Source organism: Anser anser, assembly GCF_964211835.1.
Source record: "Anser anser genome assembly, chromosome: 18".
Classification (NCBI taxonomy): domain Eukaryota; kingdom Metazoa; phylum Chordata; class Aves; order Anseriformes; family Anatidae; genus Anser; species Anser anser.
In genome coordinates this window covers 3,222,805-3,250,000 of record NC_139739.1, presented here as the reverse complement: position 1 = coordinate 3,250,000, position 27,196 = coordinate 3,222,805, and the positions used below count along the sequence as shown (strand labels likewise).

General features: G+C 38.8%; 1 protein-coding gene and 1 long non-coding RNA gene across 4 annotated transcripts in view; one reads left to right on the top strand and one right to left on the bottom strand.

Annotated features, from left to right (window-relative positions):
- Positions 1–377: 377 nt before the first annotated feature.
- Positions 378–27,196, bottom strand: part of IFT81 (intraflagellar transport 81) — a 61,821-nt gene continuing 35,002 nt past the window's right edge. The window contains exons 16-21 of one of the 3 annotated variants that reach the window (XR_014573617.1): positions 27,083–27,168; positions 22,130–22,175; positions 21,017–21,176; positions 6,426–6,527; positions 4,411–5,098; positions 378–2,314 (exon numbers count right to left, since the gene is read on the bottom strand). Coding sequence is in view for 2 of the 3 variants with exons in the window: in XM_083804312.1 (XP_083660438.1) it covers positions 20,011–20,207; positions 21,017–21,176; positions 22,130–22,175; positions 27,083–27,168 (489 nt within the window). In the remaining variant the exon portion in view is untranslated. Of the gene's footprint in view, positions 2,315–4,410; positions 5,099–6,423; positions 6,528–19,586; positions 20,208–21,016; positions 21,177–22,129; positions 22,176–27,082; positions 27,169–27,196 lie in introns of those variants that run through there. The other 2 variants (XM_083804313.1, XM_083804312.1) reach the window with 2 other exon arrangements.
- LOC310883649 lies at positions 6,537–20,635 on the top strand. Its single transcript, XR_014573629.1, has 4 exons — positions 6,537–9,400; positions 11,198–11,279; positions 12,451–12,506; positions 16,826–20,635. It is a non-coding gene; the product is annotated as an uncharacterized lncRNA (long non-coding RNA).

The following is a 27,196-nucleotide window of genomic DNA, read 5'->3' as shown; positions in this document are numbered from 1 at the left end:
AATTTGAATGCCATAAAAGTTAAATATGTTCTTTTTGCTTCTATATTAACTTGGTAACTCTAAGGATTTTTACAAAATTTACAGGAAAAAAATCATGGGAAACTTTTTTTGCTTCCTTCTGGAGAACTAAATCTGTTCAAGTGCAAATGAATGTTTCATTCTTACATGATTTGAAAGAAGATGAATTAGCGGGTCTCCTTCTCTATTCTTTTTTCCACTTTTCTAATTCTACATAAAGATTATTTTCAGATTCATGTGTTGGTTTTATTTATGTGGATTGTTGCACACTGAAATAAATTGGCCACATTCCTGCTAAAGCAGTGTTTTTAAAGCCACTTTTATTTCGAAATTCTTGGTACAGCATTGCACATTTTTTTAAAAATTAAATTAGTGAAATATAGAAAACTTCTGTTCATCGGTATTAACACTTGAGCTTATGATTGTGTGGCATAAAAAAAAAAAAAGAGCAATCCAGACACCCTGGACAAGAGAATCACTTTACCTCAGGACATTGAGATAATTTATCTGGGTGGCTTAGAAAAAGTGCTAGATAAGACTGAAGTATGGAGAGGCTGAGCACATCCAGGCTCAGCATTTGGATTATCAAGAAGCAAATAAATCCAGCAACTGGCATCTGAATATGTTAATATTGTAATTTTTAACATGGAAACAGGAAACTGCATTTATGAGACAAAAATATACCAGAGATAAATACGGTTCTATATATAATATATACATTTTACATATCCAATATCTTTGCCAAAATATGAATAATTTGCAAGCACACTGAAGTTAGAAAATGCCAGAAGAAAGGTTGCCTTTCCATGCATGTACCCTAAAGTAATCTTTAATTACGTGATTCCGGGCTTCTTTTTCTAACCCAGCATTTTCTAATTTGAGCAAGTGTTTGATTTTGTAGTCTTAATACTTTTTAATAAAGACTTTGGGGATGTGTTTCCCCAGGTTTTCAAAAAAGCATTTGAAAGTAATGGTATTCCATCCTACTGACATCCACTTGGGTCATCAGCAGGCTCTAACCTTTATCTGTCATCCTAGAAGACTTCTGGTGGCTGTAAGTGATGTTGGTGTGACGGTGAAGTTTGTGCAATGATGCCAGGTCTTCTGCCAGGTGACAGAAAGCTGCAGGTGTCGGACAGGAGAACTGTAAGGTAAAGGAGCACCCGAACTGAGTTTTCAATAAGTTACTTATTGTTGCTCTCTCTCATCCTTTTCTGTTCGTTAAAGCTCCCTATTGTGCAATCATTAACAACCTCGCTCAGATAGCAGTCACGTGAACTTCATTGACCTGATTCTGTACTGCTTTGTACCATACACATGGTGGTTTTTGCTCATGCAAAATAATTAAAAATCTTGATTTCTGTTTTTCTAACGATTTAAAACTACTTTGCATTTAGTTTATGCAGCTGTGAAAGGTAGCGCATAATGCTGCAGCATGCAAACCCAGGGCCCATATGCTGGGGGAAGGTCACACTACAGACTGATTTTTTCACCGTGGTTGTAAGTCAGAGTAGTCACGCTGACAGCACAGAAGCTGGATCCAGTTTGCTTAAATCATTATTCCTTGCCTGTTTCTTTCTATTGTGAATTGAAGAGTTTTGATCAGTAGTTGTAACATGCAAAGCCTCATAAAAATGGTTCATTTCCTAAAATCTGTTTCTGTGCTCAGGCATGAAGTCTTTTGTATTGATAAGTGAGCTGGTAAATTTTCAAATTTCTCTCTGTGCACAATAGGAACGCTTCCAAACTAGTACCTACCTCTGCTGCATCGAAAAGGCTGGGCAATCCCAAGTTCTGATCTCACTGACGTGGAGCTTTCTTGATTTGGGACCCCGACTACTGAGGTAGCTTACAGCCTGCAAAAAGGCCCTACCTGTGGAACTTCAGACAGGGCTCCAGCGGGCTGCGTACTTACGGTGTGATACTTTTCAGCTGATTAACTTAAGCCAGGGTTGTGCACCTGGTACTGAAACTGCAAACTGAAAGTTCTCTGTAAGGGCTGGAAACAGCAACAGCCTGGCTTCCATAAATAATACTGGAAGTTAAACAGTGGTTTCACAGTGTCCAGATCACAGTGTAAATAAGAAAGCAGAAAAATCCAGGAAATCCTTCGTTAACAAATGTTTTGTTTTAAAAATGCTATACTTTTCTTGATCTGTGGGAATCAGCTTCACAGGAGACACTAAACTGAAGGAAGCAAAAAAAAACTTTCCTCTGACTTGAGCATGGTGTTCTGATGTACTGAAAGCAAAGTTTGTTCTCCGGCTTCTCGGGGTTAGCCCAAAAGCTGACAGACCTGGGGGAAGTAAGAAACCAGAGAAATACCCTATTAACAAGAGACCAAGCTTGCATCAAAAAATATAAAACACCACATGCTGATACCAGACATTACAACATTTGGCAACTTCAGGAGATTGGATTAGTGCAATATTTTGAATTGAATAATCCCAAAGGATGTTCCAGGCATGTTGGGCCAAATTCTGCCAGGAGGTAACTGTATCAATTTTACCGGATCTGTACCCAGAGCAATTTGATCCTATTTTGTTGTGACCAAAATGCAATGGTCAGGTTTAAACTGAGCAGCTGTAAAAAAGCTATGGCCTCTCTTTTAAAGAATTTTAAAAGTCATTCAGTTATCTCAGGTAAGCACAGGTGCTATTTCAGATAACAGATATTCTTACTATTTCAGATAACAGATATTTTGCTGTTTTCATTTTTGGCTTCCAGAGCAAACTGAGTAGCTCAAAAGCAAAAGGGAGGTAAACAGGAGCAATTCTGAGAAAGATTTTGCACTTAGGAGTATGCTGATACTTGCTGGTTCTATGCCCCTGTTATCCTTAGTCCACCCCGTTCTAGATCCAGGTCCTGTTTAGGTCACAAGTGTTCCCATTCTGTCCAAAGCATCATCTCTGTCTGGTATTTATTACATACGCCAGTGGACTGAATGACCTGTGAGCGGGCCAAATGCCAGAGGAAAACATGCTCAGGCTGGAGGCAGCCAAAAAACTTCTGGACAGTCATTGGGAAGCTATGAGGGGTTTTGTCCCTTTTTTGCTTTGTTTATGTTTTCTTGTATCTATGTGTTTTTTGAAAACGAGAAACCCTGGTCAAGAAAATACGCATTTTGGCTATGCACAGGTTTCTATATTCTCTTCAGCTCAACTCAGTAGCATATTCACTCCTATCCTATGATTTGTTTTTTTTCTCATATCCTCTCCATGGGAAAAATGTGCTGGAAGCGTAGTGCTAGTTGTGTAGCGTTTGGGTTTATTATTCCTATGTTTGCATTACATGCAAATGGGTAACTGCATCTTGCTTTCAGGTGAAAGGTGGCCACAGCTCCTGAGCAAGTTCAGGAAGCCTGGAGCTTGTACAGAGCTGGTGTGGCAGCGTGGTAGTGGGTAACCAGGCTGTATCACGGGGAAGGATTTTCCTTATCCTGTCTCAGAGCAGAAGGGAGGCATTTCAGCAACCATTACAATAATTTCTGTATCTCAGGAGGCTCAGAGTTGCTGTAGCAACCTTTTGCTAGATAGGAATTTGGCTGGTGAAGCCCCACAGGAATCTGCTCCCACTCTTGACTAACCTCTCACATCACCGGGCTCAACTGCCAGGGAGAAACCCCAGCTGCAGAGCAGGCAGGCTGAGGGCCCTCTTTCCGCAGGTTCCTCGCATAACCGTCCCCTAATTACCAGGATCAGATGCCTTTTGGCGATTTTCCACGGAGACAGAGCTCAGTCTGAACCCAAAATGTAAAATGGCCGTAGTAAATTTTGTGCCTTCGAACAAGCCCTTATTCATGCACTCGCAGATACAAAATCTGAACATGCCGAAGCAGGGAGTGCAGATTTAGAGACCAGTGTGGGAAGTTTGACTGGGAGGCAGCAGTAGTTCTGGTGACACAAAAGAAGTATTATAAAGTCACTGAGGGGATCAGGCAGATGGGAACAGACTTGAGTAGGAAGGAATACAGACAAGGTCCCCAAAGCCTGTTACTTGGATTTGGATAAAAAATGAAGTGTGAAGTTGGTCAGAGCATGAGGGGATGCATCACTGCTAAACCAGTTCCTTCAAAAGTGTGAAGTAGTTTCTAGAGTAATGAAAGACAGATTTTTGGCCTTCCAAGCTGCTATATGGTTCAGAATAATATTTGGGAGATTTTATTTATAGATAATATTGCCCAATGGTTGGAGAGAGGAGACAGTTATTTTGGATTCTTCCGTTTTATTTCTAAGGCTACTTATTGGTAGTAGCTTTGGCTAGTATTGGTAGCTTTGGTAGTATTGGCTTTGTCAAACCACAGGACCCTATATGTAATGCCTAGAAAAGTGTAAGTGACATGGTAATTAGAACAAGACTTTGACATAAGACATAGTTCAACAAACAACTTACCCGGCCCCAAATCTGGTACTTCTGCCCAAAGAAGCAGCGGTGCTCCCACCTTACACCTTGGTGCCGGTTTCAGTCACTTTACTTTCCCTCATTACATGGGTACAGGCACTGGAAAGTTACTTAGCAAAAAAAAAGGTTCAGTGTTCAGCCCCACAAGCAGTTTTATCACTACATCTGACAGACAGGTTAGTCGCTGAACCGTTTATGATTTTTTCTCTGTGTTACCTTTCAGGTGAACAGCTCGGTGATGCGGCTGGCAGTTCTGCGTGGGCGCTGGACCAACACGGCTGAGGGATGCTGCAGCTGCCCAGGGGCAGGGATGAGGGGCAAGAGAGGGGAACCAACCCAGTTGGTGGGATTTCACAAAGGCAGCCACAAGCCCTGGTCTTTGGAAGAGCCCCATTAAGCAGGCACACTCCGAGCACAGCTGTCAGGTAAGACTGGGGCTTCCAAGGGCTGTGTGCAGCCTTCTGTTGTAACTGTTGGAGGAGGAGGAGATGGCATAAATATTGTTTTCCCTTTATATAATATGATTATTGCCTTGGAATCAGGACATGTAGGGCTTCTAGTTCCTACTCCCAGGTTTGCTTCTGTAACTCATTAACAGTCTGTGTAGGCTGAAATACCGAGCAGTCATGGAGCAGGTACCAAGTGAGCGGTGTTTGAATCGACGTGCTGAGCTGGGGAACTCGATGGCCAAGGAGAAAAAAAAAAAAGAAGAAAAATTAACAAAACTGTACAGTCTGTAACACTTTTTAATTCTGCAACAAAAAAACAAACTCTACTGGCAGGTTTCTTAGGCTGCAGGCAGATGCTAGGCCTCCGAGAGAAGTGGGCCCATGTATGGTTACAGCCAGCTGAGTGTGCCGCTGAGTGGCAGCAAGAAAGGCGAGTGGGCTTTGGAAAGCTGGCCGGTCTCTGTGCAGCTGCAAAGCAATCAAAACTGAATACGGACTGTTGCCCTGGTTAGACTCTAAATATTCAAAGTTACAGGGCATTTCATGTAATTGGGGATAGAGCCTTGGCTCTGTTTCAGGGACAGGGGTAAGTTTTTTATTGTATATTTTTAAAAAGAGCATCCAGTTCTATGGAATCTATTCCCAGCTAAAGCACACAAGCTCTGGAAAGGTCAGAGAGAGGCATCTCTAGCTTTGATAAATAAACAAATCTCTTCTCTGTGGCTGGGATGTTGTATTAATAGCAGTAGATTTGGTTTCGCATTGTGGAGCTCCTCCTGTTTCATTGCTATTGAAGATAAGAGAACACAAAATGTTCTGTCACCCTCCCCATGAGAAAACAAGCCAACAGGCAGAGGCTATTATGTTTAAAGATATTACCGAGGCAAAGACTTGGAGAAAGCAAACACTCGGGTTTATATTCGGTAACTACTGGATACCATAGCTGGCACATCAGTAACTCAGCATTATTTAATGTCTTACGTGAGAGAGTGTGCAAGACAAAATCATTACAGTAGAAATAACCTAAAAATAAGGGTTGAGCCCTAGGCAGATGGAAGTGGATTCTATCCTTTTACATTTTTCTTAGTGATTGCAGCAAAAAGTAACAGCTCTTTTCTGCTTCTTAACCTATTTGCCATTCTGCTGCAATCTGTTTTACTTCGGTTTGCAATCTGCAGTTATTCAGACCTTCATTACAGGATACCAGGACTGTAAAAGTTTTTCCAAACAGTTCTTGAAAGGAAAAGACTTGTGAAATTGTTATGCCCTCCAACTTGGCAGTAAGCATGTGTAAAATAAATTAACTGAGCTATACCTTAGAGCTTCTCTACGCAAGTTCTTGATGAATAATTAATTCTAAAATTCCAGATGTGGAATATCTTAGTTTGGAATACGCACTCCTGAGTGTAAGGCAGGTTTAATATATGGTAGTGGATGAGAAGCATGATGGGAAGAAATGCAGAATTTATCCTTCAATAGCTATCATGCATGACACATACAATATCCCTTCCCACACCAGGACCCTTTTCCATTAGCCAATACATGCTTAAGACATACCTTTTGTCCTTAGTCACACCTTTTCTCCAGATCGGGCGCCAGTCCAAACAGGAGACAGCCTTCTCTGCTGCAAATAAGCATCTTCTGTTGGAGAGCAGATTGCTAGATAGAAGTAAAAATAAACACCAACCAAATCAGCTAATTCTCCTCAGAACAGTTGTTTTCCTTGCCCTTGAAATGTCATCGGTTACACATTTATTTCTTTCCCTGATGCTCAGGTAGAGGATCTGTTCAGAGAGGAGTTCTTCGTGCATGCAGTAGGCATTTTGTAAAACTACACCTCTACATAGGATACATAAACAAGCCAAATGACTCAACAGAAAAAAAGAGTTACATGCAGTGAAATCTTTTCCTCTAGGGATATTTATACCGCAAGAAAATAAAAATATTGGCAGAAGACAAAGACACTGAAACCACCAAGATCGTTCTCTCCCCAGTCCAAGTCTGACCAGTCTAGAATTAAATTTTTAGATGTGCTGCCTGATCTGGCCCTAAGGTAGTAGTCCACCTTTTATGTTTCATGCGAGGAAGAGAGCCTCAGCTTAGGTTAAGATGTTGCTTACATGTGTTTATAAGTGAATGTCACTTCCCATCTGCTATACTCATTCTATTTTACAAAAAAAAAAAAAAGATTAATTATTTCTTCTAGATCAGTACATACGCAAGTTCCTCTAACAAAGTTCATAAGAAAATCTGGGCAGAGGCAATGGATTTATTTGACAGCTGCAGATGACTTTAAAATGATTATAAATCTTCAGAGAACGTAACAGTCTTTGTAGTTAGGAGTAAAAACCCAGTAATTGTTCCATATTGTAGCTTCCTTACCATTTAAGAACAAACCCAAATTTAATTCTGCCATCACAGGATTTTTGGCTGAGTTAAATGTGAGAAAAAAATTCAATTTCAAGCATGAGATTTCTTTTCGCTGTGATTTTTGATACAACATATGCCACAGAAATGAGGAAAAAACCCTGCAGTTAGTGTGAGGGCCTCCTGATCCTTCTGAAGGATCCTGTGTGTCTCAGTATGTTTGTGCTTGACAGGATTTAATACAGATATTTTGGGAAAGGATTGTGAGTTTTATTTGTACCTGGTACCAATAAGATTTGCTTTTTCAAGCAGATTTAATAGTCATCAGAGCTGTGCTGTGAGTCAGATATTCTAAATCAAAGTGAAATTGTTGCACTTAACATTTTTTGTTTAATTACATCATGAGCTACTAAATTTGAAATGTTTATTTTTACTTTAATATATATCAAGAAAGTTCAATGTAACCTACTACATTCATATACTGACCACTGGAAAAGAAATGCTAGAAACACAGCGCACCAATTTGAATTATTCCAAGAATATCATGTTCTTAAAGGCATTAAGCATAGAATACTCAATACGTGAGAATACAGAAATTTATTGTTTTATATCTTCAGTGTTGATCCAGTTGTTTGGCTTTGTAAAGATGGAACTGTGGAAAGGCTGTCTTTGCTGCTTAACCTTATGGGGTGATTTTGACAGTACAAGTCTGATATTATCGACTTAAATCTCTTTGAAGAGCACCTGAATTTTCCTGCAAGCTGTAACAGAAGGCAGCGACCAGACCCCCAGTTATGTAAGCAATAATATAATTGCTGTTCTGTTTGACATGGTCATAATCTGATTTCTGATCGTATGTTAACAAATTAAGACAATTCTGAGACAGACATTCAACATCATTATTTTACTAATCCACATGTCTTTTTAAAATTTCTATTTTCTTTCAAGAATGAAGTCTGTTCTCTGAGTTGCAGCTGGAGAATGAGGGCAGCTGAGGCCACCCCAAATCTCAGGAGATCAATAGTGTTAGCAGCTGATGATCTAATTATGGATTATTTGGGTCGGACTGTTTTCTCCTAGCTAGGTGTGACTTGGTTGACTTAAAAGAGGTTAGTTCATTCAGCTTGGAGAGGATACAGCATAAGTGAATCATTCCCCTAACAATTGCCATCCTATTAATCTTCAGAAAAATCTTATATTTCCCATAATCAAATATTCTGACTTTATAAGACATTTTTTGTAAATGATTAAGCATATTGTAATGCTATGACATGATTTGCTGGCAGTTATATATGTTATTATTACATTTGTATTAGTTATGTATATTTTGAATGAAGCTCAGGATGGAAGCATTTACTCAGAAAAATACTGTTAAGGAGTGCTTCCTTTGCAACAAAGCAGTATTGTTTTTGCAAAGGAACATATGAAAAACAGGCCATTGTGGTGCCTATCGTTCACCTGTTCTTACCTTAAGCTGACCATATACATGGCATGTGATGAAGTCGGGTTTATTACATCTTTTAAATTCACATCGCTAAAGAGATTGAAAAATATTGTCTAATTGAATTACATAATAACCCATAACTGCATTCCAATATTTTGGAACTTTCCACTGTTTCTTGCATAAGCATTTTTATGATCCTCCTATTGCTGTATTTTATCTCGCATTAACTATCAGCCTTGAAGAACAGATCCAACGTGCCTGGACATTAAGGTGACACTCAGTAGAAGTGGTGAAGTCCTGCCTTCTAACAAGCAGGGCTCAGTGTTAATGATGGAGTACACTAATTAGGGCAGGCTGTTTTCTCTTTGGTTGTTCCAAAGTCCTGGTCAGGAAATGAGAAGGGATCTGCCCAAGATTCTACATCAGGAAAGTGATGTAGGCCGATTTATGCCATCAGGTAAATTGTTAGGAAAACAGATTCCCCCACTTCTTGGTCTAGTTAACAAATACATATGTCCTATGAGGGGAGGATGATGGAGAGAAGGACATTCCCTGGAAAATCAAAGGCCTGTGTGAGCTTGGGAAGTTTGGATGTATTAATCTCATTCTGCATCTTTCATTTTCTGAGAATCACACAAAGGAGAGCAGCATGTGACTCCTCTGGCAAAACTAATCAGAAGTTATGAGTATTAATTTCCTGCCTTCCACTACTGGTCGCCTGGTAAGCATTTGTTAAATGATGCAGCGTTTCTGTCTATTTTTTAATTATTATTTATTTCACTCCATGATCACTTAACATCCCATTAGGGACGTAGGTTCTGATGAAGGGGATATTTCACCTTTGCTCATGAGCTTTTTAATAAAACAGTTGTTATTTTTCTAATTTGTCTTCAGAATGTCTTTGGCTAATCACTGAAGCACATCAAGGACAACAGAAACGGCAGACTTTGGTGCAGTTCTGCATTTTCTCTGACAGTGAAGGCAGTCTGGGAAGCTCCAGACCCCCTTTCTTCATCCATGCCCACTTGCTTCCAGCTCCTTGCCTGCTGCTCGCCCCTTCAGTTGTGGCTATAAGCTGAGTAACTGAGTTAATAACAGGCTGGCTGTGCAGCCCCACAAAGATTTGTGCCAGCACAGCGGAAGAAATGTTTTCACAATAATTGCAGGCTGGTTTAAACAATGGCACTGCAGAGAAGGGCAGTCCCACCTCTTTCAGGCTACCAGGTGGTTTTTCCTAACTGTTCAGTAACGTGTATTGCTGTGCTAGTCTAACCTGTCAATGAACATACCAACATAGGCTTTTTTAAGTCATTTGGGACAGAATTCTTTTGAATGCAAAGCGACTGTCTTGCATAACTTTCTGTTTGGGCAGTCTGGGTTTTCTTTACAGCAGTTTGGTTCCACAGGCAGGGTAAGTGGGAGCGGGAGCGTGCTCTGCCCGTCACCTAGCTTCTTTCATGTTCTTTAACTTGCCCACTCATCTGGGTGTAGACCATTGACAGCACTTTATGTAGTAATTTATCTTTTAAAAAAATATGCAAACAGCATGAGCTTGCATACAGAATCTTCTAGCTAAGTCTGTGGACCTGTGTGCCCACTATGGGTGGCAGTGAACAACCTTTAGAAAAAGGGTTTCAGATGGGTCAGTTCTCCAAAACTCTTCACATGGAGTCAGCTGTGCAAGCAGTTTGCACAAGGTGGGTATGACTGCGCGCACATAGGTATGAGGATTGAGTGTTTTACCATCAGTGCAGTAATGGCTATGAACCAAGTCATGTTGGAAAATAAAATCTTGTAAACAGAACTTGTTTTGTGATGTCTCTGCTTTTGGCAGATTGGCTGGCTGGGCCGGCTGCTGGCTCTGGTCTAACGGCAGCGGGTCCGTGCCTGCATGGATTGCATGTATGTCAGGTTTTGAAACAGCATTTTGTGAATTTTAGTTTACTGTCTGCCTTGCAAAGACAATTTTCCCTGAAGGTATTAGTATATTCCAAGTAGTACTTTCAGTTCAATGCAAAGTTCTCACTGTTATTTTACTGGACAGATCTTGTTTTTGAAGTTCCATGCAGTCTGTACAACACACTGCAATTTAAGAAGCTCCATCTAATATTTGTTGACCTTCTTTTAGCTTCCAGGTGTAAATTATTGCTGGATTTAATTTCCTGGAAACCTACATTCTCATTGTATTCAGGGAGCAACCATAGTATGTGCAGTAAGAGGGCAGGCTTAATCCATGCTTACTTACCATGTGCCTTATCTCTGACCAATAGTCACCCCCAACTTAATTAGCTAGTGTTGTGTTTGGATATTCAATATTTATGCATCAGTGAAGCAATAACACTGCAACCCACTCTGTTTGTTGAAAGCCTTTTATAAAACCTCGATGTACCCATAGGGATTGTTTCAAAGATAAATTGCATTAGCACTGTGTATTTGCAGGTAAAGTTGGCTCTGAAGCAGCTGCTGTAGCAAAGAAAAATTCCCTTATTATTAAACCCCAGTATCCATGCCCTTCCAGGGAGAATACAATGCTGTAAGCATCACTGAGCCTGCTGTGAACAGTTCATCGGATTCTAATGGAATTACAGGCTGAATATCTAGTAAGTAAGGAGAAGATTTCCATCAAAGCTAATAGTGTTGTTTTGTTTGTTTTGTTTTGTTTTGCTAAGGAACCATTTTTTTCAGAAAGTATAGTTTTTCTTTGGAAAGTTTTAACTTTGCATTAAAAAAGGTGTTTGTTTTTTTTTAGTGAAAGCCATGATGTTTCAGACTTTTTTCAAGATATAATATTAACATGTATGTCTTCTGTGTTGTTTACACTGAATATCTTTCATGAGGAAAATGTGTTTTTATTCCCCTGTGATATACGCTTGTATCAACAAAACTTCAATTTTTGTTTAAAGCCAAATTTATCAGAATAAGTAGGACCTATCACCACTGACTGGGTTATTCATTAACTGAGGTGACCCTGGATTTGTTCTCACATATAAAAGCAAAAATTAGCGCTCCAGTGATAAATCTGCTTCCTGCGTATTTGAGAGGGTCTCATTGCAACCAATTCCAACCAATTCCAGCAGCCGGAACACTGAGGATACACCAACCGAGCAGAAGAAACAGCTTTGACCACAAGTGGCCAGGGCACTGAACCAGAAGCACAAACTCTCTCATCCCTCACCATGCTCTAAGCCTGACAGGTTTTCCCATGTGCTTTCAGTCACGCCTCTTTACATTTTTGAAAGCAACACTGAGTAGTAAAAGTATCTTGATTTCCTCTGGGTGTTTAAGAAAAAGTTTCTTGTTATTTCTCTAGTTGTATAATTAACGTTCCAGTTACAGCACAACGTAGGCACTTGTAAAAGGCTGAAAATGTACACAGGACAGGCTCACAAATAAGTTGCCCTAAAATGCTGTCTACTGCTTTATAACTAAGAAACCTAATCTTTGTTTGCATGCATGTATGCATGTGCACACCGTGTTTCTACTTAGGACTGCTTCTCGTGATATTTCTCTCTTTGCGATTGTCAAAAGCTGTCAGGATAACAGAGAATCTCACATTTGGTCTTGTTGCCTCCATGAGCTCAGTGAAGGTAGCTGTGACGCTTTTTATAGTTTGAAACTCCCTGTTACAATTTAATTAAAAACTTCAGAAAAATGGCTTCACATCTGTATCATATTTGTTTATCGGTATCTGTTATGACCTTTCCTTTACACATTTTGATGAATTAATAGATTGCAAATGTACAAATGTTTTATTTCTGAATTACTTTTTAGGGAGTGGCAGAGGTCAGATGAGGATACTCAGAGCTGGGACGCTGACAACTGCACTGGTAAGCATCAGACTAGGATGAGGGTTAGGGCGTCTGAACAAGGGTCAGGAGAGGGCTCAGGGAGGTTTCTTGTAGAGCATCGAGCTGGGGATTCTGGGCATACCCTTAGGCCACAACCAGGGCTGAGCACAGAGACAATGACCAGATTCCTACTTTTGCTTTCGCTTCATTCTGTACCATGGTTTGTTCACCTAGCGAATAATAATAATAGCAGCAACTTGTTTATCTGGCTGTGTGGTCAACAGACTTTAGTAAAGGTTGTTTGTAAATTATTTTGAGATTCTGCGATGAAAATTGCTGTACCAAATAGTTTATTTTAATGTGATTTCTGCATGTGCTAATATAGTCATACTCATATACATATAGGTTCACAGGATCAATTAACAGTTACTTCTCTTAAGCTGTCCGCAGCTACTGTACATGACAATGCCATAAAATCAGGGAACTACATATTCTAGAGTTAGCTCTTGAACCATCAGTCATAATGAGTGGAAAATGGAGCTACAAAAATATGTATTGACATTGGAGCATGATCAAATGAGTTTAAACAATATACTCGAGTAGTAGATTTACATCTGCATTTGTATATACCACTTATGCCAAATATATCCCAGATTTAGTTTCCATGTTATATTTTGCATTTGACCATTAGATGACACAAGGCTAAATTATTATTTAAGACAGTAAATATTATAGAGGATAAATGACAATACTGTACTCTGTCAATTCTGTTTCTATTCACAGCAATGAAACTGCATTATCATTGCAACAAACTAATTTCATTTCGTTACAGATTGCAGTATGCCTGTAGCAGACACTAATACAAATTAATTAAAGTATATTGATTGTAACAAAAATTAAGTGCAAACTATTTAAAACTTCCTAAGTGATTAGATATAATAAAACTTTGCAGACACAATTGCACAGCTGGCAAACCAAAGTCAGAAGAAAACAATCACCCCACTCTAGATGTACAAAGAACCTGGCTCCTAACCTTGGCTTTTAAACTTGAAGCTTGACAAACAATATTTCTCCTGTGATCTGGACAGGTGGCAGTCCCATCACAGAGCACTTGCCAGCATTACCACTCTCCTCATTTAGACTTTACATCAAGTCTGTGTGAGCCCTGGCTTGAAATCAGATTCTTGTCTATAAGCAAAGACAAAGGCTAACATTTATTAACACTAGTTTTAAGAACCAAAGGTATTACATAAAGGACCAGTGCTCATTTAGATTACACAGTATTTTAAAGGGACGTGATACACTAGAGGACTATTTATATGTACATTTGAACATAACTGTTGATTACCTAAAATACTTCCTATCCTAAACAGATAGACGCTGCTAGCAAGATACAGAAAAACAATTTTACAATAGCATAAAATAATAACACTGTTTTGTTTGTGGCTACACAAAAGGATTGAAGAGTATAATTTTACTCTCTTAGACCAAATGAAGTCCTAAATTGGAAAAGCAGCTCCATCCAAGGTCGCCTCTGTTGTTTCCAAAAATATCTTGAAACAAACGCAAGAGGGGCACTTTGTTGGGTGTTATCTAGACATATATAGTTTCAATCAAATTCTTCAAGAAGTGTCAGAATAAAAGTCGAACATTTGTTTGACACTGCCAAGTCCCTAGCAAGTGAATCCCTTCAAAGGTTGAAAATAACTTTGATAACAGAATTAAGAATTATAGGATGTTTTCTTTACACTTTAAAAAAAGCCACATATATTTGGGATGGAATTATAAACACTTTTGAGAAATTTCATAAAATGATTGTATAATTCTTTCCGCTACACCGGGTGAAGTGTTACAGGGTTGCGTTAATGATCCTAGGAAAATATTTATAGTGCTTTTTCCAGGATAAGAGTTCTCTCTTCCCCTCTCGTTATATTTTATGATCAACCTTCACTTCATGCAATTAAAGCAACAAGCAGAAAAGAACCTTTAGCGTATATAGATTTTAAAGTGATGCATTTCACATACAAATGGTTGAAGTACAGCGTGGTAAATATAAAATACAAAAGGAATAGTAGGCACATCAGTAACAACCCACTACGAAGTATGCCACATTCCATCTCCTTGTCAGAAGGATTCAGGTTTTCTTCTCATTTGTAGCTGTGGGAGATATTTTCCTAAGGAGATTTGAGATGATTTTGTCATTTCCCATGAGATAATAAATTCCCAATTTTCGTTGCTGTCCTCTGAACATTAACTGGATCTCTCACTGTTTCCTGACTCACTCATGCAGATACCTGAGCACTCTAATCAGCCTACATAAAATGAAAATGAAGTAGAGAAATCCTTTAGGACAAAAGATGCAGTATAAATGTAAAAGTATTAGTGGAACAGGTTGTCTGTGGGTGACTTTCAGTGTTCTGATACAGTTCTGTTTTCTTTTAAATATGCTGTGAAAACATGGCAAGCTTTAAAACATGGAAAAAGGGAGGTGGGTACGATGTTTTATATATACTCTAAAAAAATCGATTTTTGAATGTTGCAGTCCACAGGATGCTGTCTCAAAGAAATGCATCATTTAAATGCTAGTTGATACGCAAAATGCATCATTTTCACATGGTTTTTAATTTTTAGATCTTCAATTTTTAGAATTCCAAATTAATCAACCCTTTTTGCTTTTGCTAATTCATCACTAATGGCTCTGAGATTTATGTGCTAACTCCAAAGAAATGCCTAAACACTGTTACTTGCCAGAAAATGCTGCAATAATGCAAACCGAATCAACTGCATTATTCCTCCCATTTTATAACCTTAGAGTTTCGACATATTTAAAAAACAGTAATCTGTTAAAAAACTGCATTCGAATTTATTTTAATTGCAGAAAATCTCAATCACATTTTCTTCAAGATGAACCAGTTGTAAAATCTATAATGAAGAAATTGTGAGATTATTTCCTTTATTATTTCCCTTACATGGTTAGTCTTTGTATAAGATGTATGCCTTTATAGTTTTGTTGTTGCTTCCTAAATGCCAGGCATATTTTCTATTCCATTAGAGGGAAAAGAAGTAAGGAGAGAGAAGAGAATTTATCTTTGAAAATTGGTAAGATCCCATTTTCCATACTCCTATCAACTGCATTTTTTCCAGTATTAGCAAAATGTGCAGGATTTGTCTTTATCCTGTTTCAGAAGTAGACCTAATTAAGTGCTTATTGTATAAATGAGTGCTTTTAAGACCTGAGCAGTTGCAATAAAATTTAGAAGCTTAAAAATGAAATGTTGTTCTGTAATGACAGACTGAACTGAAATGGTGCAATAGGCATTGGCTTGTGCAGATCCTCTTGCAGAAAAAGTACTCTAGTTCTTGGCATTCAGCAAATGCCAGTTGTGTGCATCCCAATTTGCAAAAACATACTTTTCTCCAAACTATGAGAAATGGAGATTTAAAAAAAGGTAAAAATATACTTCTTATTTTTATAGTAAATAAAAAGTAATACCGTTAAATACAAAGTAATGCATAAGGCTGCATTTTAAACACTATAAATACGCCAGCACTAGATTTGTGCAAGGCAGCCTCTCATAGATGTCTAATAAAAATCAAATTGTATTGCTAACTCCTTGTGGATTTTGGTTGTGCTGAGAAAAACTTGCACAAACAATTTTTGTTATAAATTAGAATGTGTCTAATGGAACACTGATTTGTGTTGGATGAAAGTCATTACTTTAAAGATAATTATAGTTCTTTTTTTCCTCTCTGTCTCATAAATCTGATGCTGGCCCTTTTAATTCCTACTTGTTCTGTCAGGAGGAAGAATACAGAGCTAAATCCAGCAGACCTTATTTTGGCAAAACTCCCACTGAAGTCAGTGAGGGTTTTGTGAGAGTAAGGACTGCATGATTTGTCTCACAGTTTCTGCTGATTATTTGGAGTATGATTGCTAACACCAGAGCTCCTCACCGAGTTTGACGTTACTGCAGCACCGTGGCTGACAGCATGTTTTTTTTTTTTTGTCACAATCATGAAAATCAGTGTAACGCGACTGTGAAAAATACCCTTTTCACCCAGTGACCTTGGAATAAGACGGGCTGCCTTGGGGTTTTGGAGACTGTTACTGTGGAACTAACGCTAAAGAAAGAGAGACACTGAGAATGTGGAGAACCCCCTTTAAATTTATACTGAAGATTTAAAGAACTCTTTAAACTAGCTGAAAGTAGGTGAAATTCTGATTGTTAAAAAACAACTAATCAATTGGGTGTTGTCAAGACAGGTGGTACCTTGTGATAAAATGTTGATTCATGCAGTATTTCCTCACTGAACCCTGACACGTCCCTGAAAAAAAAATAATTCTGTTTCCATTACAGATTGCGATAGAGAAAGGCAGCTGAAGAGTTAACAGCATTCCTTCAGCAGGAGACCTAGTGCTACAAAAGATAATGTAGGGCAAACGTAGAGAATGAGTTCTTTGTCTTTTTCACTTAAATCTGAGCAAATCCAGGCAGGGCCAATGAGAGAAAGCAGATCTGCGAGCATCCGTGCTGTCCTCATCCACAACCAAGATGACGGCGTTCCAGTTTCCCACACCACCCTGGCCATGTGTCACGACCTTTCTCCCAAGGTGACACCTTTCGGGCGACAGCACTTCAGCCTCTGCAGCCTCCCAGTCGTGTCTGCCTGCCTTCTCGTGGACGCTGACTCCAGGCTCACCAGACACTGCCAGAGTGGTGATTTAGAAACTGGAGCGATGCTGCCAAGTTGCTCAGCTTTGAGCACTTGCTGAGGACAGCCACTGGGTATAACAGTGAACTTTCAGTCGCTGTTGATTTGGGCCAGACGAGAAACAGTGATCTAAGGAAAAAGAGCTCTCTACTTCATTTCCAGCTCCTGAACCAGCAAGTCATTTGGAGAGGAGTTTTTCATGCTCATCATAAGGCCGTTTTCTAGGCTCCGAACTGTTCTAAATACTTCTGCCGTATTGTATTTTGTAACAGTGATCAGCATCACAGCTGTAGGAAAGCCTTATCAAGAGAGCTCTGGAAATCACTATATTTAAACATAATAAAACACAATAGCAGCACCTAACTGTGATGTCTGTAGGCAACTATACATATGACTTCACTAGTAGTAATACCTATGTGAATAAAGGTGTACAAGTAAGTATTCATAGAGTTGGGTTACTTAAGGAAGCCTAAGAACATTTACTTTACTTACTATAGCTCATACGGAGGTAAAATGGTACTGTTAATATAAACAAAATAATCTGATCTCCAGATGATAAAATGGCTGGTTAAATACTACGGTAAATGTACTGTTTTCTCATGCCTATTTCTGATGCCTGTAACTATTTCATTTCTTAGCTCTATGTGCAAATCTCCTGTGGCTCTAGGGACAGTTGACGTCAACGTGACTAACTAATGCAAAGCTGCACAACACTACAGGAGTTTTTATAGCTGGAATACTTTCTCATCCAGTTCTGGATAAAGATAAGGAGAAGCCTTTTGAAGCAAAGTAAGCTGCTGCTCGTAAGTGCCTGCTCTGATCGGTGTTCCAAATGGAAGAAATTTGGTAAGTGCTGAGATCCCAAGTTTAACTGTGCACATTTTTTATTTATTTCAGCCTTCACAAGGGAAAGGCAGGTATTTTTCTCTATGGTATGTTTAACCTTATTAATTAACCAGCTAGACTATTAGTAATAACAAAGGAAAAAAAATAGAAGTAAGCTTTTTGTTGCAAGTTAGGAAGTAAAGATACAACTGCAAAACTCAGTCAAAGATTTTTGAATGCTCCCATCAAATCCCAAACTATGTGGAAAAGCCAGTGAACAGAATCCATTAAATTTGCATTTATTAAATGTCCACTTATATAAAAGCTAAAAATAGCTTTTGAGTTTTTCCAATTTTCTTTTCATAACAGTTATTATGATTTTCTGCTTCGTCTCAGAAAGTAATTTTGCTGCTGCTGTAGTGTATAATCTGTGTGCCCTTTCTTGGTGCAGTACAAATGACAGAGCACTAATCAGATCAGAGCAACAATCACGTCATCGTTGAGTAACTAGCAATAAACTGTTTTTACAAGGAAGAAAGATGAACTATTTTTAGGGTAACTCTGAACTGAAAAACAGAAAATGATTAGCCTGTCTTACTCTACATCACTGCTATGAATTTCAAAAGCATTACTTTTTCCTGGGCAGCAGACTAATCCACATAATAAATCTCTGCATAAATGGTCTAGTCAAATGGAGCTTTTAGGATTTTGGTAAAAGTTTTGAATTGAAATGTATGAAATCCCCTTTCCCCCCCCACCGTTGTTCTGGTGGCTCTGAACTACAGGCAGTCCTCCAGCACTGCACCCTCAGTAACTTAGATGCCCGTTTTTGGTGATTATCCCAAGTTTTCAGCGTCTTATGTCTAGATGTCTGTGTTATTTTACTATTGTGGGCAAGCATTCAGCAACCCCCTCATTTGGAAGTCCAGGTACGTGACTCCCGTAACCTTCTTCAGACCAACAGGCTCTACAGTGCAATGCAGGTGATGTATGGTAATGATGGTACGGGGCTAGCAAGGAGAAAATTTACAGATGTCTCTAGAGATGGCTGTGCCCACACTGTGTAGTCTGCATATGCCTTTTTCCTGAGCTTCTCCCTTTCTGATTGATACGGTCTCCCTTCAGCGTCTTACTCCAGCCTGTTCTCTTGCTGCCATCCTGAAAGCAGCCTCTGGTGGCAACGCATCGCCTTCCCCTCACTTTGGCTAACTCTACCTGTGTCTGTGTCCTACACAGCGGCCTTCCCTCCATGCTCCCTGAAAATGTGCGTAGGGGAGAATGCGCTGCTTCTCCTTGTCATGGGAAAGATTAGCGTGCAGCTGTTGAGAAAGACTATCTTCAGCTATTCGGCAGTGTGGGAGGGCTTACATGAGGATGTCCTGAGCATCTATGGACGTGCTCCTTAGGCATTAGTGGGGTTTTAAACCTTTTGGGGGGCATCTGAAATAAATGTCATTAAATGACCCTGAGCTTTTCAAACCTCTTTTTCCTGTAGCCCAGCAAGAAACTTGTCACAAAGAATTTACTTTCTATTACTTCTTTTACCTACAAAATGTGAAAAATAAAACCATACAGCCAAAATGGAGTCATCATATTTTATTTTAGTTCTGTTAACAAATATATTTAATGTAAAGGCAAACTAGGACCTATACAGTTACCAGACTCTCTTGATAGAGAAAACAGCAGCAGATTTCATAGGCAGGTGTCAGAGAAAGCTAAATAATTTTTTGTGTCCAAATTACATCTGAAAGAACTATCAGTGATAAAGTCCGTTCTACTTTAGGCAGGAAAAAGAAAAAAAAAAGAGAAGAAGAAAAAAAAACTATATAGAAATTCAGTAATCCAAGAGACTAAAGAAGAACAGCAGGAGCTCTCATCACCCAGACTTATCTCTCTGCTTCTAGTCTTTGATTGTGACTAAGAGGCGCTCATCAGAAATGATGAAGCGTGAGGGACAGTTTCAAGCCTCATCTGCATTCCTTTTACCCTGGGTCAGCCATGGGTCTCACGATGCAATTTTAAGGGCAACAGAAGTTGCCTGTGGCTCACAGGTTAAAGCCAGAGTATGAGGGAGCCTTGCATATCTACCTGTTTGGCACAGCCGGACGTATACAGGAACCACTGTGCCATATTTACATCCATCGATAGTCCTCCATCCCTGGGATGTCCCTCTTTGGGTAGTGCAACCACTTTGGAACCATACTGCACAGATAAAACAGCAAAATGCCCTCAGTGGAGAAAGCCTTTAGGGGACCACAGTTAGCACTTTCAGGTGGACAACTAAGAAAAATGAGAAAAAGGTATACGTGCAAGAAAAACCGCATTTGTTAAAACCAACAAGAGACAATGGAAAAAAGCTCAGAATCCAAGTAATTGTTCTCAGAACCTACTCCTGACGCTGTAGCAATGAACTGTCTCCTGGAAGCACAATCAGTTTAACTCAACCATGCAAGGAAAGTATGACTAGGAGTGTGCAGGCAAGGTCTGTGCAGCTCAGAGAGAAAATGGCTCCATTCTTGCCAGTCACACTAGATGAATAAAGACAATAGGGAAGGAGAGGGCCAAGCCAGGAGGTCCACAATTATACAATATTGAGTCCCAGACCTTGCAAAAATGTAATCTTAGAGATACAGAATAAGGAGCAGAGCAATTACATAAGTTTTCCGTGACCCTGGAAAAGGATTTTTTTCCCTTTGATCTCTCTGCAGATGCATGCCATTCCCAGACTCATAAAACAGATTTACGATGAGGTTCACCCTAGTGCAGATTTCATAACAGATCTTCCTAACCATGTTTTGTTGTCACTTAAACAATGGAGGAAAAGCTTCATTGAGTGCTTAGTTGCCCTCCTTGTTCATCCACCAAAACCAAAAGAAGTACAACAAATTTTTACAGAAATGATGAAAGCAACAATGTTGAGTAAGAGGTTACCTTTAAGAAGTCAATACACTGTCTTCCCACTTTATGCTGGTATAAAGAAGGCAAAATTCATAATACAAGCCTATCCTTACCTCCTTCCTGAATGACTTGACCAATGGCTGTTTGATTTTGTTGTTTTAGAAAACATTCTCTCTTACATTCCATTAACTGCTCAAAGTCCTGCCACATTTTAATTTGCTTCATATTTGGCCCATGACTTTCCCGTACAACTTTCTGCTTCTCTCGTAATTTCTGTTAAAAATACAAAAATATTAGATTACTGGAACGGTTTTATACCACAAAAATTGCTTACAAAGGCAGCTTGGAATGACAAGGATTTTTATATGCTACTGAAATATTATTACCTTTTGTTCAAGTTACTAACACTCCTTGCAAGCAATAAATGAATCAGCACCTGGGACTTATCTATCTGCTTTGTATGGATTGACAATCCTTTCAGTGCCTTAAAACCGTCTAAATAATGGTCTCATATATTTGAGAAGTTATGGTAAAAATCTGAGTTTATTTCCATACGGAGCTCTTGCAGTGTCAAGTTGCAGCCTGCAATGCATTCATATGATCATATTATAGACAAGAAATTAATGTTTCACAGCAAAACCTGCTATTGATCATTAATAGAGGTAGCCCAAACCTGCAAAAATCACTCACAGACTGACTCATAAAAAGGAAATTAATAAAAGAAAGATGTTTAGCGTGAATGGTAAGCCTAACCTCTTCCGTGCTGATCTGAGCTTCATACAAGATTAAAAACGGACAACTGCTTTTGTTTAACACTGCTTCAGTGATGATCCCCTGGCCTTTAATAACAGTGATAAAGCTGACAGGCTCAAAATTTATTGTCTTCAACGGGTTGCTTTATATACAACATAAAATTTGAGCTGGCACAGTTTGTTATGTCCATGTTTCAGTTTCTTATCCAAATGGTTTACAGGGAATGTGCTGTCACATTAAGCTGTTTGACTATCTTTTACAAGTGGCTCATGCTATACTCTGCAGGAAAGCAAGCCCTGAAGAGCTAGCATGATCTCTTTTCAGGGTATTAATTACCATTGCCAGCAGTAATGGAATTTTCTTTGTAGGCTGCAATATGCTTTTTATAAAAGACTGACCACAACATTTGGTAGTAAGGCCCACAAAAATATGAACTGTATGATGGTTTTACAGAGTAAAAACCTCATTCTTACCTTCCCCAGGTTTTCTTGCTCAAGGATCATTCGTGTATACTGCTCTCTAAAGGAAATATACGATAATTTTATTATGATTTTATTTGGTTTTATATTAATAGGACAGAGTACAGTAGGACAGACATTATGAAAACATGGAAAATACTGAAGGTATTAGGAGGTTCGTACACAGATAGAAGAGGAAGCATGAAGAAACCTTTCTGTCATTAGACAACATATCCTTGAAATCAGGGATTGCTTTGATTCTCTCAGTTGTGCAGTTGGCAAAAGTGGTATTGGATAAAATCCCTTCCATTTTCAAAGCAGGCATAATTGCTGCTGCTTCCAACTTGAAGACAACAGCAAGATCGTTTAGATAAGACATACTTGATCCCTTTTTAATGATGTATTTATGCTAGTGGTATTCTAAGCTTAGCCCTTGGCCCTAATTTGTACAAACATCAGAGTTTACAAATCCACAGCCCTTAATTGCCACAAATGTAGCATTAGAATTACTGGGAAAATACGGGAATGAAGAATAGTAGTTAAGTCCAGGTTTGACAAATCCAGACACTGCAATGGAACTGCTGTGTGTCCCTCACCTTCAGAAGACAGCCGTCACATTTAGGTGCCTAAATATAGGTTTAGAAGCGTAACTGTTGACATTCATTATTAAAAATCTTGGCTGTACACCTTTGTCTGTAACAAGTGGCTGGGTCGCTTTCTGACACAGGCAAACTTAATACATGAAACCTGACAATACAATATTGCAAACTATAATGGCATGATTCAGATGCATTACTGTGTGTTTTTGTTTGTTTGTTTGTTTTTGAAATAGGACAATAACAATCTAAAAATAAATTACTGTATTTCATGTGTCATGGCACACTTAGAGGTTGAGAGTTTGCCAGTGGAGTAAGAAATAAACTCAGTTCATCTAAAGAACTTTTCAAATTGCTCAGGATAGAAGAACTTAGCATAGAGGAATCCTAATTTCCAGAAAGAAATACCAGCCTTTCTGCTATCAGTGTGAAGTTTTGCTACAGCATAGTGAGCAGCAGTGTAGAACCAATGCATCATGTTTCTTATACCCCTTCCTTCTATTTCTATGAGCTACTCCAGGATTTCAACTGGAGCACTTGGGCCCCAGGCCACCTGGTCCTGCCTGCCATACTCCCTGCAGAAGGGATGTGCAAGGAATGCAGCTGGATCATTTTATGATCTGTCACTCTCGGACAATTCTAGCCAGAACAAATCAGAGCAGTCTTGAGACTGCTCCAAGCGCTGTGCAGATGCAGCTGATCCCTAGCAATCCTCACCAAATCAGAGCAACACTGAATCTTCTTATTTCCACTGGCGCATAGCATATGTTCACACACATTTGGCCTCAAGAACATGTGCTTTTTTTTTTCTTTAATAGAATTTTCAAAGTAATCATCAGAAAATAAGATGTCTTTCCTAGTAAGTTTTTCTTTACTATTTATAATGATGACTGGAAAGAATGCAACTTGATAACTTCATTTAAAAAAAACACAAACTTCTATTTTTAGAGAAGAAAATTAACTTTTCACATTCCTAAGAACTGACTCCACGGAACAGAGAGTTTATGTTCAAAAAAAAAGAGTGTTGGAATTAAGACATTTTTTGCTCAATACGTTGTTAGGAAAGTGCTGTTCTATTTATGGTTCATTTTTACTCCGTTTACATTCCAGTGCCTGCTGAAAAATACATTCACATTCTAAAATGATGTCTAGAAACATTTTGTTATCTTCTCATTTTTTGTAAAAATCTCTATATTGAACTTTGTTGTAATTCATTTAAACACAACTGGTCTGCAACCTCTTACAGAAGGTCAGAAATGTGTGTAGTCACCGTGAGAGGAATAATTTCTCTAGCTTCTGTGCCCACAGCTAGCAAGTGAAGCAGGGACAGCAGAGAGAGTGGTAATGCTCTGTTCACATTCTCCTCACCATACCTGGAATGACATAGCTGGACTCACCCTTAATTCCAGCATTTGGATTTGGGGGCTTGTCTGCGTGAGTATCGACATTGTGGATGTTTCTGTCACAAGTGTTTGAGCTGGAGCATTTTTTTGCTTAACATTTGTGAATAAACTCAGACCCTCCCCTTCCCTGCAAGGCCATAAAAGGCCAGTGCCTGCTGCTTGACCTGCATTTCCTCTCAGCTGCTTGGCTGAGCTCTGCTGCCTTTCATACTAATGAATGTTCACATCATCACTAAGATTTTTCTCACAGCTATTTCTCTTTTTACCCTTCTGCTTCATTTTGTTGTTGTATCTGCTTTCATTCGATAAATCTTTTTCATCCTTCAGCATTCTATTATTTTATGAGAATAAGAGGCTTCTTAGCCTCCACTCACTTTCTATCTTTACATCCTTTTTTTCTCTCACCATAGTATTATTGGTTTTAATTCATTTCTTACTCTTATTTTTCCTTCGTTGTTTTCTGCATAGTATTTAAATATTTTCATGCCTTGGATCCTTGCAGAAGGCCTCTATGATGGATATTAATCTAGCCTTTCATTTCCTAGCAACTTCTGCTTCATGTTCTAGAACAGCAGAAGATGCAGCTCCACTGGTACCACTCTCAAGGTGCATCAGGACAATTTCTAGTTCACGAAGGATCTGACAGAGGATAAGATCTCATCTCTCAGTGTCTCTTGACAGAATCCTTGTAGTTTTCTCACTGACATGTGGCTGTCTCTATCAATGGCGCCACTCCGGAGCCCGTAAAATCTTAGCTATCAACTACTGCCTTTTTTCACTCCACTTCCCCAATGAGTGAAGAAATTGCCTCAGGTGATACTGAACGATATTTGACTGTTTGCCAGGTTGGATGGGGAAACCTGATCTAGTAGAAGGTATCCCTGGCAGGTGGATTGGATCTAGATGATCTTTAAGGTCCCTTCCAACCCAAACCATTCTATGATTCTGTGTTTACTACCAACTTACGGTTGCTTCCCTAGTTGCCACCACTGCAAGAGAACTGTCCAGAAATTGTTCTGAGAGGTAGAGACCTAAGAGAACAGATATCTTGGGAAATTAACTTATTCTTCCATCTTCTTTAAGAAGTGATAAACAACTAGTGGTTCTGTTTTCCTGCTGTGACATCTGCATGATGGATTATCTGAAGCTTTAAAATGAAATGCAGAATGATTATTATTTATCTAATTTAGTTTTGTCTTTGCTTTACCACTTAGTCATGTCTTTGAATTGTTTTCTGAATGGGACAATTTTGCGAAGCATTTTGGCACGTTGCACAGAAAGCTGTACATGAACCACAGCTCTGACATGACAGTTTATACAGATCTCAAGCAACAATCTGTCACGTCTCTGAAATACAAATGCAGGAATTTTAGGAAGAGGCCTCGCATCAAAGATTGATATTGCTGTGGCTTTTTAAAGCCTACACAATAAAGCAAACTGTAGGAATGCTGACTGATGCAGGTTGTGAGATGGAGAGGTACAAGGCAGAGCTGTTGTCCCCTCTGCACTGAACTAAAAATGGTGTACTCTGCAGAGGTTCCTTTATACAGTGTGACTGCACTGTTAAGGAGGCCCAATCATACTTGCAAAAGATCAGAGTGTTTTTCACTCATTCCATTCATTAAAACGTAAAACAAAAACAAACAAACAAACAAACAACAAAAACAGACTTCTTGGTCTAACACAGCAGACCTTAATTTTACTACTACAAATCTACTGTTTGGGTAAATATTTTCGTGACTGACAAACACTATTGTGTGAAAGCCACAGACAACTTCATAAATCTAGTCACAATAATTTAAACTTGCTCAGTTTGTTGACAACTAGGATTTAAGATTTTTTTTTGGTCAAAAATAAAACTAGCTGGAAAACAGAATTGCTATTTCATACAAATTTCTAAAATTAAAAAAAAAAAAAGAAGATTAAAACAGGTATTTTCACACTTTTATCAAATGAAAGTTAAAAACATTTCATTATGGTTTTTCCTGGTGTTTAATTTTGGTGGGGCTGAACCAGCCTGTAGACTTTATGGCCTGAATTTTGTTTCAACTTTTATATTGTATTAAAAGATTTAATATAGACACAATTTTAAACAGGATACTTTTACAAAAATATTTGGTATGTTGTAAAGCATAAAAAATCTGTATGACATGGTAATATTTAGATTTCTTTGCACAGATAATTAAACCAAAATACCTCATTCTCAAAAAACATTTCAATCTTTTTGGCAAGACTGCACTATTTGAAATGGAAAACTACACAAAATCATTTATCAGCTCAATTCATAACCTTTTCTGTTTCTCTTCCTACCAGACAAAGGCAAGGGGTCCTGAAAAACCTCTCAGTCTGAAGCAACCGTTCTGTCAATTAAATTGAGTGTAAAAATGAAGGTTACTGTGACGGTGTGGAACATGAATCATCCTGTCTCTAGTGAAAACTGCAAATAGTAGCAAACCAAAATGCATTTAGGATGTGTCTACGCAGTCCTCCATTTCTGTACTAGGGATGGTGATAGCTATCACACCTGAAAGATTTGTAAGAAGTGGCCAGAATCTGAGGGCAGCATGTGGTTGCCGTCTTTGAGAGGTGGTAGACCAGCTCCTGCATGTTGGAGTCTTGGTACAGACTTGGCAGAGGCGTTATGTCTGGTAGAGCCACACTTCCTGCGGGACCTAGCTGAAGCACAGCTTTTCTGAGCCTTTGCCAGCAGGGGCTGCAAGTTAAAACCACTATCTGGGGCCTATAATCTCCAGCAGGAAGGGAAAATCTTTTGGTATGTCTGAGAGAATTCATAGGTTTACAACAGTATATACTGGAATTCAAGACGCTTATTTTTAGATTATTATAGTGTTTCTAAATTTATCAGGTGAACTCCTTCAGTTCAAATGCCAGTGAGAAAATTCCTAACTTCAGTCTCAGTTTATGAATATCCCTCGAGTTAACACAAGGAAACACAATAATCCATTTACCGAATTGCCTTTCGTCTCTCCTGAGGATCTTGGGAGACATATGTCTTCACTTCTTCTTTAGCACGTTGTAGCTGTATTTCTAGATTCTATAAACAAAGACACAGATGTTTTAAA